General features: G+C 34.9%; 1 protein-coding gene and 1 long non-coding RNA gene across 2 annotated transcripts in view; both read right to left on the reverse strand.

Annotated features, from left to right (window-relative positions):
- LOC149483637 (uncharacterized) overlaps positions 1-17,624 on the reverse strand; it is a 202,574-nt gene that overhangs the window by 139,842 nt on the left and 45,108 nt on the right. The gene's annotated exons all lie outside the window — the stretch shown is intronic.
- Positions 1-17,624, reverse strand: part of ksr (kinase suppressor of ras) — a 30,915-nt gene that overhangs the window by 5,138 nt on the left and 8,153 nt on the right. Inside the window, exons 8-16 of the mRNA XM_089702807.1 lie at positions 7,515-7,597; positions 7,165-7,250; positions 6,266-6,407; positions 4,672-4,776; positions 3,492-3,607; positions 2,011-2,187; positions 1,159-1,344; positions 731-864; positions 307-438 (exon numbers count right to left, since the gene is read on the reverse strand). Of these exons, the coding sequence (XP_089558933.1) occupies positions 307-438; positions 731-864; positions 1,159-1,344; positions 2,011-2,187; positions 3,492-3,607; positions 4,672-4,776; positions 6,266-6,407; positions 7,165-7,250; positions 7,515-7,597 (1,161 nt within the window). The remainder of the gene's footprint in view (positions 1-306; positions 439-730; positions 865-1,158; positions 1,345-2,010; positions 2,188-3,491; positions 3,608-4,671; positions 4,777-6,265; positions 6,408-7,164; positions 7,251-7,514; positions 7,598-17,624) is intronic.

Raw genomic sequence — 17,624 nt, forward strand, 5'->3', positions numbered from 1 at the left:
GAACATAGTAAAATAAAACAACTGGTGTTATGTTATGCCTCGGAAAAATTTCTAAGTAGCAAAGAGAATTCTAAAAATCACCTTAATACTTTTGTATTATTCAGTATAAAAAATTAAAAATCTTGTTTGTCTGTTTAATAAAGAAAGGCATTAAGGAAAAGCAAGATAGAAAACAGTAAACACAAAAGCTAGCTATAAATCATAAAATCACAACATATTTTATTACAAAAATTGGCCCATAACAAACAAACATTTGTCTATTCTGAAGTTACAATAAATCACTTACAAATAGATAAATTAACATACCCAAAAGCATACACGTCCGTGTGCTTCGAGAACGGTAGATGCAATGACGCATGGGGCCTCAGCGCACGTACTAACTCCGGGGCTAGGTAGCACAGCCAGCCGGATGGAATGCCGAGACTGTCGCCGCGAGGACTGCGGAATTGTGAGCTTTATGTACTTGGCTTTAAGGGTGATATTGGTAAATGTGTTGATGGTCGCTGAACGTAAATGTGTATTAGTAATGAGCGTCAAGAAGCTCAGTCAGCCAGACGAGATGCCCAGACTGTCGCCGCCAGCGCTGCGGTCGAATGTCACCTTTATTCATACAGTAATAAGATAGATAATGTGTTATTTATGTGTCGAAGCGGGTAGGGGTGTAGCAATATTGACATTAGAAAAGAATAAGATTACTTTAATTAATAATATTAACAAAAGATAAACTTACTTGTTACCGAAACACAACTTCGTGACACTGAACAGACCAAAATCCGTGATCACCACCTTGCCATTTTCTAAGAAAATGTTTTTTGTTTTGAGGTCTTTGTGGACGATGCCTCTCGCGTGTAGATAGCCCATACCCTGAAAATATAACACATTTTATTTTAATTTTACTTTGATATTTTTTAATTCAGCAACTATCTAAAAATCTAAAAAGAATGGAAGTATTGTATCTTAGTGGAAGGCCTTTAAAAAAAACATTTCAAGAATTTTTCTGTGTGTTAGACAAAAATTTTGTTGATGTGTATATAATTCATGTGAAAGAAAATACTGTCACTTGCTTGACAAAATTGGAAATTTAAGCAAGTATTCACACTTACAAAAAACAAAATAAAAAAAAAACAACAAATTAATTTTATTCATTTCCAAATATACCTGCGATATCTGCTGCGCAACGAGCACACTTTTATTCGCCGTGAATTTATCCTTTCGCAGGTGAATATGCGTATATAGCGTCATGCCCTTGCACAGTGACGTCACGATCGCAAGTCTAGGTGGTTTCATACACGCGCCCATGAAGAGTACTAAGTTCTCGTGCCGTGTTTTGCGGAATGTTGCCACCTGTGGGAATATAGACTTTATGTTTAGTAAGATAGGGTCGATAATAGAATAGCATAAAAGTGATGGTTAGGACGAGGCATCCTGCGGAACGTTGCAATTTGCAGGGTTATGGATCTTAGGTTTAGTGGGTTAGAGTCTATAAAAGAATAGCACTAAGTAAAGTCAAACTTGGCAGCGTGCCAATTACAGTCATTAATTGATTATGAGCCTTGTGTGTAATGTATTAAGGTCTATTTTCACAGCGAACTTTTGTTTCTGATAAGTAAGTTGGTCAGCGTCTCGTGCTGTTTCATGTGTGGGCGTATACAGAAAGAAAGCTGGAAACTTATAAGCGCTTACCGGCGCTCGTCAGCGCTGGTAACCCGCGCAGGAAAATATATGAACACGCGCCGATAAGCGCTAATCGGCGCTAACAAGCTTCAACCCGCGCTGCTCAGCGCTGGGCGCTACCATATACAATTTGTCTTGGTCTGCTTCAACCTGCTTCCTTTGTGTTGAACGAACCAGCGCTGTCAAGCAGCTTGACGGCGACTGCTCCGTGCCAGCTGCCGCGGTACACTCACCTCGTGCTTGAAGGTGTCGAGCGGCGCGCAGTGGTCGCTGAGCGCGTGCACGTGGAGCAGCTTGACGGCGACTGCTCCGTGCCAGCTGCCGCGGTACACTCACCTCGTGCTTGAAGGTGTCGAGCGGCGCGCAGTGGTCGCTGAGCGCGTGCACGTGGAGCAGCTTGACGGCGACTGCTCCGTGCCAGCTGCCGCGGTACACGGTGCCGAAGCGCCCGGTGCCGATCACCTCGTACAGCTTCAGCTCATCGTATGGGATGTCCCACTCTTTCATGGACAGCTGTGGTAAAGATATTTGCCAATAGTACTCATTAACATACAATGGATGACTCACAATTGTGTTTAGAAATTGTCTGAAGCACAACTCTGCCTATGCGTCTATTGAGCAGAGTTTTATAACGAATATTAAAGACAATAAATAAGATGTAATTTTGAATAAATGATTTATAGAATGTTGCTCGGAATTATTTTTGCGAATTTGATAGACGAATTTGATGAAGATCAACTGTGAGTCTAGTTGATTATAGTATGCAACTTAATTTTTTTTTTTTTTGTAAATTTGTAACCTTCTTAATTTACGTTTCAAACTACCCCCTCCCCTAACCTCACATTAACGCTCTATATATATTTACGGATACTGTATTAACCAAATTCATAAATTATACGCATAGTGACATTTTTGTTCAAACATTATAACTAAAAAAATAAATCAAATCAAATCCAATTAAAATTTCCTATGACTATTAAACAGCCTATACATTTTTTTCTCTTTTTCAATACTCCATCACGCGACATGAGCTTTTACAAAAAAGATTCTTGGATAAATGAATTTACATTTGATGTTAAATTCATTTATAAATCATCGACATAACCCAAACCACTTAAAACTAAAAGCAATTTCAACAATCAAACACCTTATTTAATACAAACAATTATAAAAAATAATAAAAAAATTTAACATACTTCCTCAAACAATCTCCTGCGATGTATTATAGTCGACATTTTAGCTTAAAATCTTATTTAAAACCAAAGTTTGAACAAAAACACTAACAAAGCTACAAGCTACAACTCGCACTATGACATTCTCTTATCAGTAACGTCACTTCGGAAATGAATTATTAACTCAGCGATTGATAAGAAAGTTTTGTTCGAAGCTTCGGCGTAATCATGTATTTAATTTATTTACAAATAAATTGCATGTTGCGTGTTGAACTTTAATGTTGTTTTAACTCTTTGGTAAAGGGTTTAAGATTTATACACAGAACTGTGAGGTCCGAGCTCAGGGGTAAGAAAATATTTTATTTAAAAAAAATATTTTGTTTTTTTTTTATAATTTTTTTAATGTGTTGTCTGTCTTTATTCTTAGTCTGTATTTATTGCCTGTCCCAGGTTTTTTAATAACGAATAAAATATAAATAATATAATATAGTAATTTAGTCCAATTATATTTTTACCATTTTGTTAAATATTTATATATATATGTTGATAACAAAAATACAATAAATACATTCAGAACTTGTTTCTTGTACTTTTATAAACCACACATAAATATTTTATTTTGGTTTTGTTTAAAAATAAACTCACGCTATTCTGCCTCGGCCACCGTTCATCATGTGAAGCGAGATCCACAGAATTGTCTCTCGCCGGACCTCCACTGTCAGTTGAACCAGAGCCACTGAGAGACACCTGCCCGGAACCTTCTGTAATTTTGAAACATGTTAAGTTTTTTGCTTTCATGAGATATCTATAGAAATTCCACTAGATTTTACTATATTTTTATAGTACTGCAGAAATGTGGAAAATTATAACTATTTTTATCACACAGCCATGGTAAAGTTATGTTGTTCTTTTGAGGTAAAAAATAAAACTGATAAAATAAATTTTACGGTCGCTAAATTTGTTTTTGATCTAAATCGCACGAACAATATCGTACCTAACATAATTAACTGGTACTATTCTAGCAACAAGGTATGTTTCATTTTAACATTTCTATTATTTCACAATAAAAAACTCATGGCTTATGCCTTATACATAATGTATCTTATATATAAAAATGAATCGCAAAATGTGTTGGTAAGCGCATAACTCGAGAACGGCTGAACCGATTTCGATAATTATTTTTTTATTATATTCCTTGAAGTACGAGGATGGTTCTTATGTAGAGAAAACGTAAACATGTACCACGGGCGAAGCCGGGGCGAACCGCTAGTTAATATATAAAAATGAATCGCAAAATGTGTTGGTAAGCGCATAACTCGAGAACGGCTGAACCGATTTCGATAATTCTTTTTTTAATATATTCCTTGAAGTACGAGGATGGTTTTTATGTAGAGAAAACGTAAATATGTACCACGGGCGAAGCCGGGGCGGACCGCTAGTGTATTATAAGAAATTACACGTTAAATATTAGTTTGAATGTAATAAAAATGTACTGCGATTCTACACAGCTACCTAATTGATGTAGGTAGTTGATAACAGATCGCAGCAAGTCAACGACTATTAGCAAAGTGAAGGTAGTTGGGTCGAACATCGTATAAACAACGTCCGAGCCCCTAGGCACGACTCGTACGAATGCGCCACGAGTCAAAGGAACGCGGCAATAATATATAGTATTCGACAGCTAAACATGTTCGGACTTGAAACAGTGACAACTATATTGACAAATATTCATCCACAAAAATATTAAATCAAAGGTTACGTCTAACAGTATATAATATATTATGTAATGAAACATATTATCTTTCTTTCAATTATATCAACTCACCACTCCTCACACTGCACGTGAGATCATGTTTGGAGTCCGCTGTGATCCTCGCGGGTGACTGCACAGCTGACGTGTGGTTTGGACTCGATACTGTTGGTTTCACGTCTGTAAGTAACATTTTTATTAGGGATTTTTTTCTTCTTCTCTATATTATGCAAATATTTTCTAGGCAATTACTGACTGATTTTGCAGGCATGCTCATTGCTCACTCGGTTAACGAAGACATTTATTCAAACTCAACTCAAACATTTATTTATTCAATTAGACGTCTTCTTCTAGAAGCACTTTTGAAACGTCATTACATATTTTAACATTTACCACGATTCGGAAAGCAGTATCTACGGAGAAGAACCGGCAAGAAACTCCATAGTTGCTCTTTTAAATCCTATCATTTTTACAATTTAATTTTACGATATACATTTTTGACGACGCGGTTGGCGCAGTGGTAAAGTAATTGCCTACTGAGCCGACGGTCCCGGGTTCGATCCCCGGTCAGGGCAAATAATTGTGTGATGAACTCAATTATTTGTTCTTGGGTCTGGGTGTTATTATCTATATATGTATTTATTAAATATTATATTTATCGTCGCCTAGTACCCACAACACAAGCCTTAATTGAGCTTACTGTGGGACTAGGTCGATTTGTGTAATAATGTCCTAAAATATTTATTTATTTAAAAAAAAAAAAAAAAAAAAAAAAAACACATAATATATGTAGAGATTGTCTAATCTAAAAATGAACGCCCTTCCACTAAACTTAATTGTTTCAATGTGTGAGGACAAATAATTATTGAACCACTTTATATGTGTGCGCGCGTCGATTCTACTGCAAACTTTGACACTCGCGCACTGATTTGTCAACTAATCGGGCGATCAGTTCAGGTGCCTAGCATTGTATGGCGGGGAGAGCGCGCTATGTACGGAATGACACGTCCGTTCTGTCGTGCATCGCGTCATTTATGCACTAGTTGGTCAACTGGTGCTGTCGTTCGGGCATGGACGGGACTGGAGGACTGAACGACCAATGAGGCAGACCAATTTGTGTGTATTGCGTCTATACACGTACTTTGAATGTGAGCGTAAACACAGTGGAGGGGCGTTCATTTTTAGATTAGACAATCTATAACATTGTATATTATAATAATAAATTATTAATAAATATGAAATAAGCAGGTTTACGCCCGCAGCTTCGCCCGCTTTGTTTACCGCCAGACAAATAATTATTTTGAATCACTATTTATAAAAAAAAAAATCTCATAAAATTTAAAAAATCTTAGCATACCGACACATTGACCACGGAAAGCGACTTTGTTTAATACTATGTAGTGAGTTATCCAATTTGGTTCAGTCATTTGGAAGTTATGCAAGTACAAACATTTCACCGATTCCTTTTTATTCACTCCACTCACCGGGAAAGTGGAACCGTCTCCTGTCCACCACCAGGTGGACAGGAGACGGTTTTCGGCGGTTTTCGGCTGATGATGATGCTGATGATGAGCCGGCGCAGGCGGGGCTAGAGCCGGTGATGAGGGGGTCGAACTGTTGCACGATGATGTGTTCGATGATGAGTCTCCTTTTTATTCACCCCACTCACCGGGAAAGTGGAACCGTCTCCTGTCCACCTGGTGCTGCTGGTGATGATGCTGGTGATGAGCCGGCGCAGGCGGGGCTAGAGCCGGTGATGAGGGGGTCGAACTGTTGCACGATGATGTGTTCGATGATGAGTCGGGGTTGCCCTGTGTGGATTGAATAACATTAAAAATTTTATGCCTTATTGGTTTTCAAATATCTTTTTTTTATATCAGATAATTTTTATTATTTTAATTCAGCGCGATTATTCATTCCTCGGTTATTTGTATGAAAAAGTATAAGACGGTAGTATAAAAATGTCATAATGTAGTAGAAAACAGCAAATATAATATCTTAATTTTTTTACTATGTATTTATCCACACAGTTAATAATATTGAATACAGCAAAACATCATTTATTACAGGTTTCCCCAGATGCATAAAAGATCAACAGATAAAATAATATAAATTTATAAATAATAGAAAAAATTCGATCACGAGGCGGGACTCGAACCCGAACCAATTCAGCCACTCGTGACCCGCCAGAGCGATCGAATTTATTATATTTTTTCAGTTTTATGTGTCTAAGGGACACACCGCGCACCATCTATTGAGATGATTAACAACCAACTCTGCATTTGAATGCCATTAAACCAAAAATATCAATTTCAAGATAAAAAAAAATGTGTGCGTGTACTAGTGTACACACGTAAGAAGTGAAACTTCTTTATGACCTTATTTTTCAAAAAATAATTTACTGTATGCAACTTTATAGAAATACGTCGAATCACGCGTGGTAGGGATAAGAAAAAGATGGCGCGTAACGGAAAAATGTCACGCGTAACGAAAAAATGTTACAAATTTTTTTTCCAACCCCGATAAAGAAGTTTTACTTCAATAATTATTATAGTGAGTGTTTCTTACCGAATAATGATGTGCTGGCGGCCTCTGTCTTCGCTTGGGCGTTAACGGCGGGATGATTCGACCCGGAGATGATAAATAGTAACCACCTAAGCAAATATTACATTGTTTTACAATTTCTTTTTTTCGTATTTGTATGTTTACGATCGAATGAAACGTCTATATTCTGTTGCAAAATATTAAAATTTTTCAAAAAGAATTTTTAAAATACTTATCACTGTAAATCAAACAACATGTGTGTATTAAAAAAAATACTCTGTGTCTATGACTTTTAATTTTTATTTTTAGTGTTTTTAAACTCTACGGACTACCATAAATTTTATTTTTTCAGCAAAAACTACCAATAGACATACCGTCTTTATGAAACTTTTCTTTGAACGCATTAACAAATTCCTGCGGCAGCCCACAGGACGGCGGCACTTTGCTCTCGCAATCTCTGTAACAAATAATGTCATGTTAATTAAGTTCTGTAATTCTATATAAGTATTTATTTAAAATTATATATGTATGTTTATCAGCCATCTGGTTTCCATAACACAAGCGAAAGCTTAGTATGGGATCAGATCGTGCCGTGTGTGAAAATTGTCCTGAAATATTTATTTATTTAATTAGTTCTTGCCTATTTAACACTAAAACTCACATAATTATGAGTACATATGTATCTAAGTTCTATGTTAATTTTTGTCGTATCAAAATTAAAAAATAATTGATTCAATTCATTAGTTTATTCTTGCAGTTTAATTCATAATTCCATTCACAGTGGACCATACTTTATCGCAATAACATTTTAAATTTTCTATTACTGTTTTTCTATTACTGTATACATGTCCACAATAGGCTATTTGACAGTATAAAAAATAAATTACTTTTTTGTGTAATCCATATATATATAAGGTTTTTGATGCGATTTAAATTAATAAATTATTTAAATAATAACTTATTTATTTATAAATCGTCGAGAAAAAACATCATATTTTTTAAAATTACCACGTGACCGAAAACATCCATGATTGGCTGCATCTGCCATGACGTCACAGCGGCGTAAATAACAAGTGATCCCAACGTTTACTCACGTCGTTGCTGAATTTCGCTTTTGGTTTTGTTTCTTGTATAACTTATTTCTTGTGATTCAAGGTGTCTGTAATCAGTTTTGTTCTTTATGTGTTATTTTTGTTTGTCATGGAACCGAATTTCGAAAAAGCAGACAGTAGAAATCTACCTAAAGTGGACGCTATAATGGTTGGCATGTTCTTTAAAAACAACCAAGATTTTTACGCTCCTCAATTGAGAAATGTGAAAACAGCTACGTAAGTTAATATTTCAATCGTCATTCATTACCTTTTTAGTTAATTGTACCTACAAACATGAATCACAATAGCACAATAATTATGAAGTATACATTTTTTAGATTAAGTCCTTTGTTTTTCATTTCAGCCATCCAGTTTATAGGATTGACGTGTTTGTATTGATTATTTTCAATATCAATACAAACACGTCATCATCAATTTATATATATCATTATCTTACCTCAAGCAGGTACCTAAGTAATGAGACGATTTATACTATGTATTGCAAATAAAATAAACTGCCTACTAGGTATTCAACACCATACTTTCATCGAAGTGGTCTTCACAAAAAAATATAACTGTTTTAATTGATATAATATATCTAATATCACTTGGATTTCAGCGAGCTAAGGCTAACTGACACTTTCTACGCATTTTTATATCTTTTGGAGCACATATAAATAGTACGTCAGGGGTTTTAATAGTTGTATTTCTGCATCCAGGAACTACACACCACCTATAAGAACTCATTTTCTGGTTTTTAAACAGATTAACCTAATTATACTATAATTAAAACAAAAACGAACAATAAGTACTAGGAGCAAGTTGATGTCTACGCCGCTGTGACGTCACCATGGTCGCGAGACGCCATATTCTTCAAAATTGTGTTTTGGCGGCGTATTTGAATATCATGTTTTTATTTTCCATTTTCTCAATGAATAACTACAAAAAATTAAGAAACATGTGTTTTGTGTGCTCTATAAACGTATCTTAATAATTTGAGACAGTTTTCAAAACCTTGTCAAATAGCCTATTTACACAAAAACTTTTTCTTTTACGAAATTTAATAATAACAATATCTAGTAGTTTAATTTGTGGCAATGGCAATTTATAATTGTACGATTACCTAATCGTACAGACAATAGGTACATGTTCCCGGAATGCAATCAATGTATGGGATAAAAGATAAGATATGAGATTGGGATAAAGAGATATATTTATTATTAACTTTAATGGGATGAGATGGTGAAGCTCCGCCCGGTACGGAGTCCGAATGCGAACTGAACTGTGTGTTAAAACTTAAAATAATAATTAATACAATATAATAAAATATGCACCATCGACGCATTGCATTCCGGGAACATGTACCTATTGTCTGTACGATTAGGTAATCGTACATGTTCCCGGGGGAGAAAAAGGTGAAGGTTAGTAACTTGATGAAAGATGAACTTAAAACTAACAAGGTGATATTACAATTTTGTGTCTATTTACTAAATGATTGTGTTAGTTATGATTACAAGATGAAGATACAATAAGTATAAGATTAAGATACATTTGTTCTTTACGATAGGGTTACAAGATTCAGTTACAATTGCTTTTTATAATAGCGTTACAGAGATTCACTTAAGTTTGAAAACACTCGAAAGATCTTGTTTATTTACGCGCACATCACACGCACTATTTCACTAACACTTATCACACAATCACTTATCACCGGGGTTGGAGGTGGCCGGGCGGGGACCGCGACGCTGGTCGCAGCCTCCACCGCCGGCTCTGCTGAAGCTCGTCGACGACGCAATTGTTTCCAATACGTAATTATTTCCACAAACAACCACAACAAGTCAACAACCAAGATTCCAATTAAAATATACTCATACAGCTCCCATATCAAATGAATCACTCATAAATAAAATGTTATTATAATATTCCAATTCGCCGAACTCGTGCTCAAGATGTAATATTATAGCGTCGCATTGTGTTTAAATGTTCTCTTATCATGGGACATATTGTTTCGAGATATATGAATTCTATGTTTTCGAGGTTTTAATTTCTTCCTTATCATAGTCGGTAGATTCATTAATAGTATTTATATTTGTAGATAACAGTGATAGCTTAACAATAGATCGTTTCATAGTAAGATAGTAAGATAATTATAATCATCACATTATTTTATAATGTAATCTCATCTTGTAAAGGGATCAAAGATTTTCGATATTTCGGACAAAAATTGTCGCTTTGTAGGATTTGAGATCAATTCCGCCGTTAACCCGTACTTAAATTGGCGCCATCTAAAAATTAGGATTTGATGGTCTTGTTGCAGATTAGGCGCTCTATACATGAGATCATTAAGGGTTAATTCATTTAAAGTTTTCGAGGATGCTTCGAACACAACTCGCAAGGTTGTAACTTGTAGTTGATGACTCTGCGCGTAAGGTGCGGGGTAGGTGGCCACTGGGCCTTAAGTCGGCGTGCGACACACAGAGTATCATATGTCTGAGTTCTTTGTATTCCGATATGAATAACAATATATATATGAAAATATGAATATTATCGCGTGCTAATTGACGTTATTTTATTAATTTGTTTTCTAATTGCTTAAATTAGGCGATACATTTATAGATTTTGACGCACCCAATTTTTCTTCGAAATTTTCTTTTAAAGGTCTTCCTGAGATAGATTTAAGTAAGATTTAGAGTAAGGTACATCCTTCATTTCCCATAACTGCTGGATGTTGCTATTTAAATTAAGATTACATTGATATATTCATTTTTACGGTGTATTTTTTAAGGTTGAGATTTGTGAGCACTGATCTAGAAGCGCTCTCGTGTTAAGGTGAGATCCATCTGATACCTTGATAATTGCAGTAGCGGGTAATAGGTATTTCGCTGGGGTCACATGGAAGGGATACTAATGTGTTCATATTTTCTTGTTGCTGGCGTAAAGGTTTCGAATGAGGCACGTGGAACCTCGAACGTGACGGTGACGTGAAACATTCATGTAAAAGGGTATTATGATTTTTATTACATTGCTTACACAATATCTGTGAAAAGCATTTCATGCCTTTGTGGTAATGTAGGCAGTTGAGGCAAAGTTTCATGTTTTCAACCGTTTTTCTTCGCTCATAAGGATGCATTTGTAATAACGTCGGACATGTATAAAGGCGATGTTCGCTGGAATTGCATATCGGACACCGCTTGCGTTTTACATTTGTTATATTATTGGAATAAGTTACTTGCGAAATAGCATGATTTGTATAATATGGGTTATTAAAACTCTGTTTAAATTTATTATTATAATTTTTAGGAAAGGATGATTGATTATTATAGTTTCTTAAATGTGTACTATGCTGATTTGATGGCTGATTAAATGCTTTTGTAGTGTAGCTTTCATGCTTTTTTCGTGAGGTCTCTAGCGTCATAAACTTGGTTTCTAAATACTGTAAAAAGTCTTGCAATACAGGTATTTCTCTGGGCGACTTTAAAGATTGCATATAATCATTGTATGTTTCTGTGTCTAACTTTTGAGATAATATACAAACAAGAAAAGGGTCCCAAGATGACACGTTAATTCCAAGGTTTTCAATTGCATTAATGCTCTCATATGTTACATCATGAATCCGTTTAATGTGTTGATACGATTGATATTGAATATTAGGGATATTTAAGAGATTATTAAGATGAGATGTAAAGATTAATCGCTTATTATCGTAACGATGACTGAGGATATTCCAAGATATGAGATAATTGTCGGAGCTGATTTGGAGATGTTGTATCATTTTTTCAGGCTCGCCCTTAACTTTACTCTTAAGAAACTGTAACTTTTGTGCATTAGATAGTGACGGATTATTGTGAATAGTTTCCGTAAATAGATCTTTAAAGGAAACCCATTGCATGTAATTTCCTTCGAATGTAGGCAGCTCTACTTTTGGGGTTGATTTTTCTATATGAGATAGAGAATACTGTTGAGTATATAAATTTATAATGTAGTTTATGTGTATCTGTGAATGCTATGGTACAAACTGTCTTTGTGAATGTTTGAAGTTTCTCGTTTTGACACTTGGTGCTATCTGTCCTTTTCATGGTTGCTCTGTGCTGTACTGCTGTGTAATGTAATGCGTTTAACTTTTAATAAATACATCGGTTGTAAAGAAGAAGTTTTATTGAAAATATTACCAAATCCCAACAGGTTATGGGCCCAGGCATATTTAAAATATATTTTCAATAAGAGAAATCTGTAAAAGAGCAAGATTACAACCGGTGTAAAAACTAACCTAAAATGGAGGTTGCGAACTCGATGAAAATTGAGAAGTTTGATGGGAGAAATTTTAAACAATGGAAATTTCAAGTTAAATGTGCATTACGAGCAAAAGGATTGAATATCGAGAAGGCAAGACCTACGGAAACCAGTTCGCAAGTGCAATGGGACAAAGATGATGGCATGGCAATGTTCATTCTGACATCGTCCATGGATTTAAACCAAATATCTTTAATAGAAAACTGCGAGACTGCTAAACAAGTTATGTCAAAATTAGAAGCTATCTATGAACAAAAATCTGAATACAACAAGATGTTGATTCATGAAAAATTTTATCAATATTCATATAATGGCAACGATACTATGGCACAGCATGTGTCCAAGGTAGAAAGCTTGGCAAAGCAACTACGGGAGACTGGTGAGAAAATCAGTGATACAGCAATTATGACAAAAATTCTAAGTACATTACCATCAACGTACCGTTCACTTAGACAGGCATGGTTGTCACTTGATGAAGGAAGTCAAACAATTCAAAACCTCACTTCTCGGCTAGTAGATGAAGAAGCCAGCCTTGCCAATGATATAAATGTTAGTGAGACAGCATTAGTGACATCAAAAAGTAATTTCATATCAAGAAGTGAAAATAAACAGAAAACTTCAAAAGATCAACAAAAAACAAGTCATAGATTCATATGCTATAATTGTAACAAAAGAGGCCACTTCGCTAGAGACTGCAGATTGCCAAAGAGAAAGCATGATAAGAAACCTAACAATATGTTGGCTTTCAGCGCTGCACTGAAGGAACATGATGAAGAGGCATGGATTCTTGATAGTGGAGCCTCAATGCATATGACATTCAAGCGGGACTACTTCTGTGAGTTTAACGAGTGCCAAGAGAACAATTCTGTTAAATTGGGTAACAAACAGAATATAAAAATATGTGGTAAAGGAACTGTACTGATAGACAAAAAGGTTAATGGTTCATGGGAGAGGTGTAAACTTGAAAATGTTTTGTATGTACCCGACTTGAGAAGAAACTTATTTTCGGAAGGTGCTGTGACAAGAAAAGGATATATGATAATGAAGAGCAATGAAAAGGCAATGATTATGAAGAATAATGTTGTTGTTATGATGGCATATCTATCAGAAACTAACCTATATGAGTTAGATGTCAAAACAATAAAACAAGAAAGTTGTAATGTTGTGCAAACAGATATAAAAGTTTGGCATGAAAGATTGGGACATTTAAATGTGAAGGAACTTCAGAATATGTGTAAAAATGGTATAATTCCTGTTACATTGAGTGGAAATCAGGATTTTATTTGTGAAGCGTGCCAGTATGGAAAGCAAGCAAGGCGCCCTTTCTGTAAATCAACAAGAGGTCCAACACAGCCTGGTGAAATTGTGTACAGTGATGTTTGTGGCCCTATAGAAGAACTTTCTGTGTCTGGTATGAAGTACTTTGTTTTATTCAAAGATGGAGCTACAAGCTACCGCCATGTTTACTTCATAAAGCATAAGAGCGAGGTATTTCAATGTTTTCTTAAGTATAATGCAATAGTGAAAAACAAATTTCAACATGATTTGCACATATTACATACAGATAATGGGTGTGAATATGTGAACCAAGAATTTACATCATATCTGGAGAATAAGGGAATAACACATGAACGTACTGCCCCTTATACCCCTGAACAGAATGGGAGAGCAGAGAGAGAGATGCGTTCAATCATGGAAAGTGCAAGAACTATGTTGTATGCGAAAAACATTCCTTTAAACTTGTGGGCAGAAGCTGTCAACTGTGCAATATATTTATTAAATAGAGGTACATCAAGCCAAACAGGAAATGTTACACCATTTGAACTGTGGCATGGAGTTAAGCCTAACTTGCAACACATAAGAATATTTGGGTCCATTGGTTATGTACATGTACCAAAAGAAAAGCGAAAGAAACTTGCAAAGAAAAGTGTGAAGATGTTGTTAGTTGGGTATGAACATGAGAACTACAGGATGTTTGATCAAAATACTAGAAAGATTATAATATCGCGGGACGTGAAATTCGATGAATACAGTATGCCAGAAGAAAAACAAAGTTTTGTAGAAGTAACAGCTTCACAAGAAAGAGAACAAGATCATTTTACAAGGTCTACTCCAGAGGATGAGTTTCAAGAAAGCAGTACTGATGATAGTATGAAGAGCTCAGAGGATTTAGATGTAACTTATATCCCTCCAAGAAGTATATGTTTGGAAGAGGAAGAACTGAGTAACATCACACTACGTCCACGTCGGAATAGAAACCTGGAAGTAAATATAACTGAATTAGAATTACCTAACACTTATGAAGAAGCAATGAATAGTCCAAATTCTCACCTATGGAAGAAAGCTATAGATGAAGAACTTCAGTCACATGAAAAAAATAAAACATGGATATTAACTGATCGAACTGAGAAGAAGCCTGTTTCTTGTAAATGGGTGTTCACTATAAAGAAGAATAGAGATGGAGAAATAGTACGATTCAAAGCACGACTGTGTGCACGTGGGTTCACACAAGTCAAGGGCGAAGACTATAATGAGATTTTTTCCCCTACTAGCAGGTATGATTCCATCAGGGTGTTGCTGAGCATTGCTGCGAGAGATGAACTGCATATCGAGCAATTTGATGTGAAGACGGCCTTCCTGTATGGTGAGCTCTCCGAGGAAATTTTCATGGAGGTGCCCGAGGGTTTGGAAACACAGTCTTCAAAAGTATGTAAGTTAGTTAAATCTATATATGGTCTTAAACAATCATCGAGATGTTGGAATGAAAAATTTAGTTCTTTTTTATCTTTTTATGGATTTAAACCATGTCCATCTGAGAATTGTGTATTTGTAGGATATTTTAAAGATGTTAAAGTAATATTAATTCTTTATGTTGATGATGGTTTGTTACTGGCTAAATGTAAAGATGTTTTATCTGAAATAATAAAAATATTCATGCAAACATTTGAGATTAAGACTTTAGACTGTAATTCTTTTATTGGAATGGAAATAGATAAAGGAAAAGGTTATATTAGTGTAAGTCAAAGTCAATATATTCAAACAATAATTAATAGATTCAATTTGTTAGATGCTAAGGGTAGCAGTACCCCCGCTGATGTAAATGTAAAGTTGTCTAAGAATACAATTAGTGATAAACTTATTAATTTCCCATATAGAGAAGCGGTGGGAGCATTGTTATTCATATCATCAATATCTAGACCTGACATAGCTTATGCTGTAAATGTTGTTAGCAGGTATGTCAATAATCCAGGTCCTTCACATGTTATAGCTGTGAAAAGAATCCTACGTTATTTAATTAATTCAAAAGATATGAGAATTGTTTATCAAGGTAATGCTGACTTAGTTGGTTACTCTGATTCAGACTTTGCAGGTGATATGGATACTAGAAAATCTAATACAGGTTACATATTTCTTATGAATGGAGGTCCTGTCACTTGGTCTAGTCGTAAACAAAATACTGTGGCATTATCCACAACAGAGTCAGAATATATGGCAGCTAGCGAAGCCGCTAAAGAAATTTTATGGCTTAGGCAATTTCTTTGTGATATTGGGGAGCCACAAGGCTCAATAACTTTAAATGTTGACAATCAAAGTACAATCAAATTGATACATAATCCTGTGTTTCACAGAAGGAGTAAGCATATAGATATAAGATACAACTTTATCAGAGAGAATGTTGCAAATAAGATTGTCAATATCAAATATATTGAGAGTTCAAATCAATTAGCTGATTTCTTAACAAAAGCTTTGCCAGCAAATAAATTTAATTCTATTAGAGATAAGATTATGAGAAATGTTTAATGTTATGTAAACTTCATATAAATGTGCCTAATGTTTAACTTTTGTAAACTTCATATAAGTGTGTCTAGTATTTAACTTTATATAAAGTTAGAATAAGAAGTGCATGTAAGTTGAGAATAATATTTAACTTTATATAAAATTTGGAATAAAAAGTGTATGTAAGTTGAGAATAAAACAGTATGTATTAGAGGAGTTATATTTTGTTCTTTATGAAAAATGTATGAAGTTAACTAGAATATTTTATGTTTGTTTAAAAAAACATTTAGTTGTCAGTTAAGTTGTTATGTCTACCTTATAAATTTAGGTGGGAGTGTTGAGTATATAAATTTATAATGTAGTTTATGTGTATCTGTGAATGCTATGGTACAAACTGTCTTTGTGAATGTTTGAAGTTTCTCGTTTTGACACTTGGTGCTATCTGTCCTTTTCATGGTTGCTCTGTGCTGTACTGCTGTGTAATGTAATGCGTTTAACTTTTAATAAATACATCGGTTGTAAAGAAGAAGTTTTATTGAAAATATTACCAAATCCCAACAAATACATCTTTTTATTAATATCTGTTTTTAACTTATAGTAATGTTTTTCATAATTAGTAAATTGTTCTTCATATTCAGCGTTCGTTCCGCTCAATTCATTTTCTAATTCCCAATGCAAGGTATCAATTGCCGACCAGCGGATTTGCAAGGACTTTAGGATATCCTCAAATTCCCACTTTTCCGACATAAGATCAAGTTTTATGTTTAAAACAGTTCGCAAAAAAGCCTTAAAATTAGTTGTTTGTTTTTTCATAAGCTCTTCCGTTTTATTCATATTGGAGATATTGTTGGAAGGTTTTTCTTGATATTCATGAGAGGTTGACGGGGTTTGAAAGGTTGGAGGTTGTAATTCAGGGTTTTCTAAAGATTTATAATTTTGCAAGGCTGTCTTTATGTTATTGTATTTTTTCTTAATTTGATCATATCTATAGAATGCAAAATACTCATGAGAGTGATCGTTAAAAGATAGAAGTATCATATGGTTGTTGTGGAAGTCTACAAAATATTGTTCTAGCGTTTCTAGTCTTCGTCGTATATAATCGGGAGTCTTTCGCTCCGCTCCATCCTTTTTAAAGTTTATGTGTAGCTTTTCCAATGCATCTATTAATTGCTCTTGGGTAGCTAAAATATCCTCCATCGACATGTTTGAAAATAAGAGATAAAATAACAAAACCTTACTTGGCTAGCTTCAAGTTACGCTTACGCCGCGCCGAGATGTGAATTATTCCGTCGATGTGTAGAGATGCGATGCCTTTCCAGGGCACCA

Source organism: Colias philodice, chromosome 13 (genome assembly GCF_061535455.1).
Source record: "Colias philodice isolate Cphi_HAF_F1 chromosome 13, ilColPhil1 Martin Lab GWU primary, whole genome shotgun sequence".
NCBI lineage: Eukaryota > Metazoa > Arthropoda > Insecta > Lepidoptera > Pieridae > Colias > Colias philodice.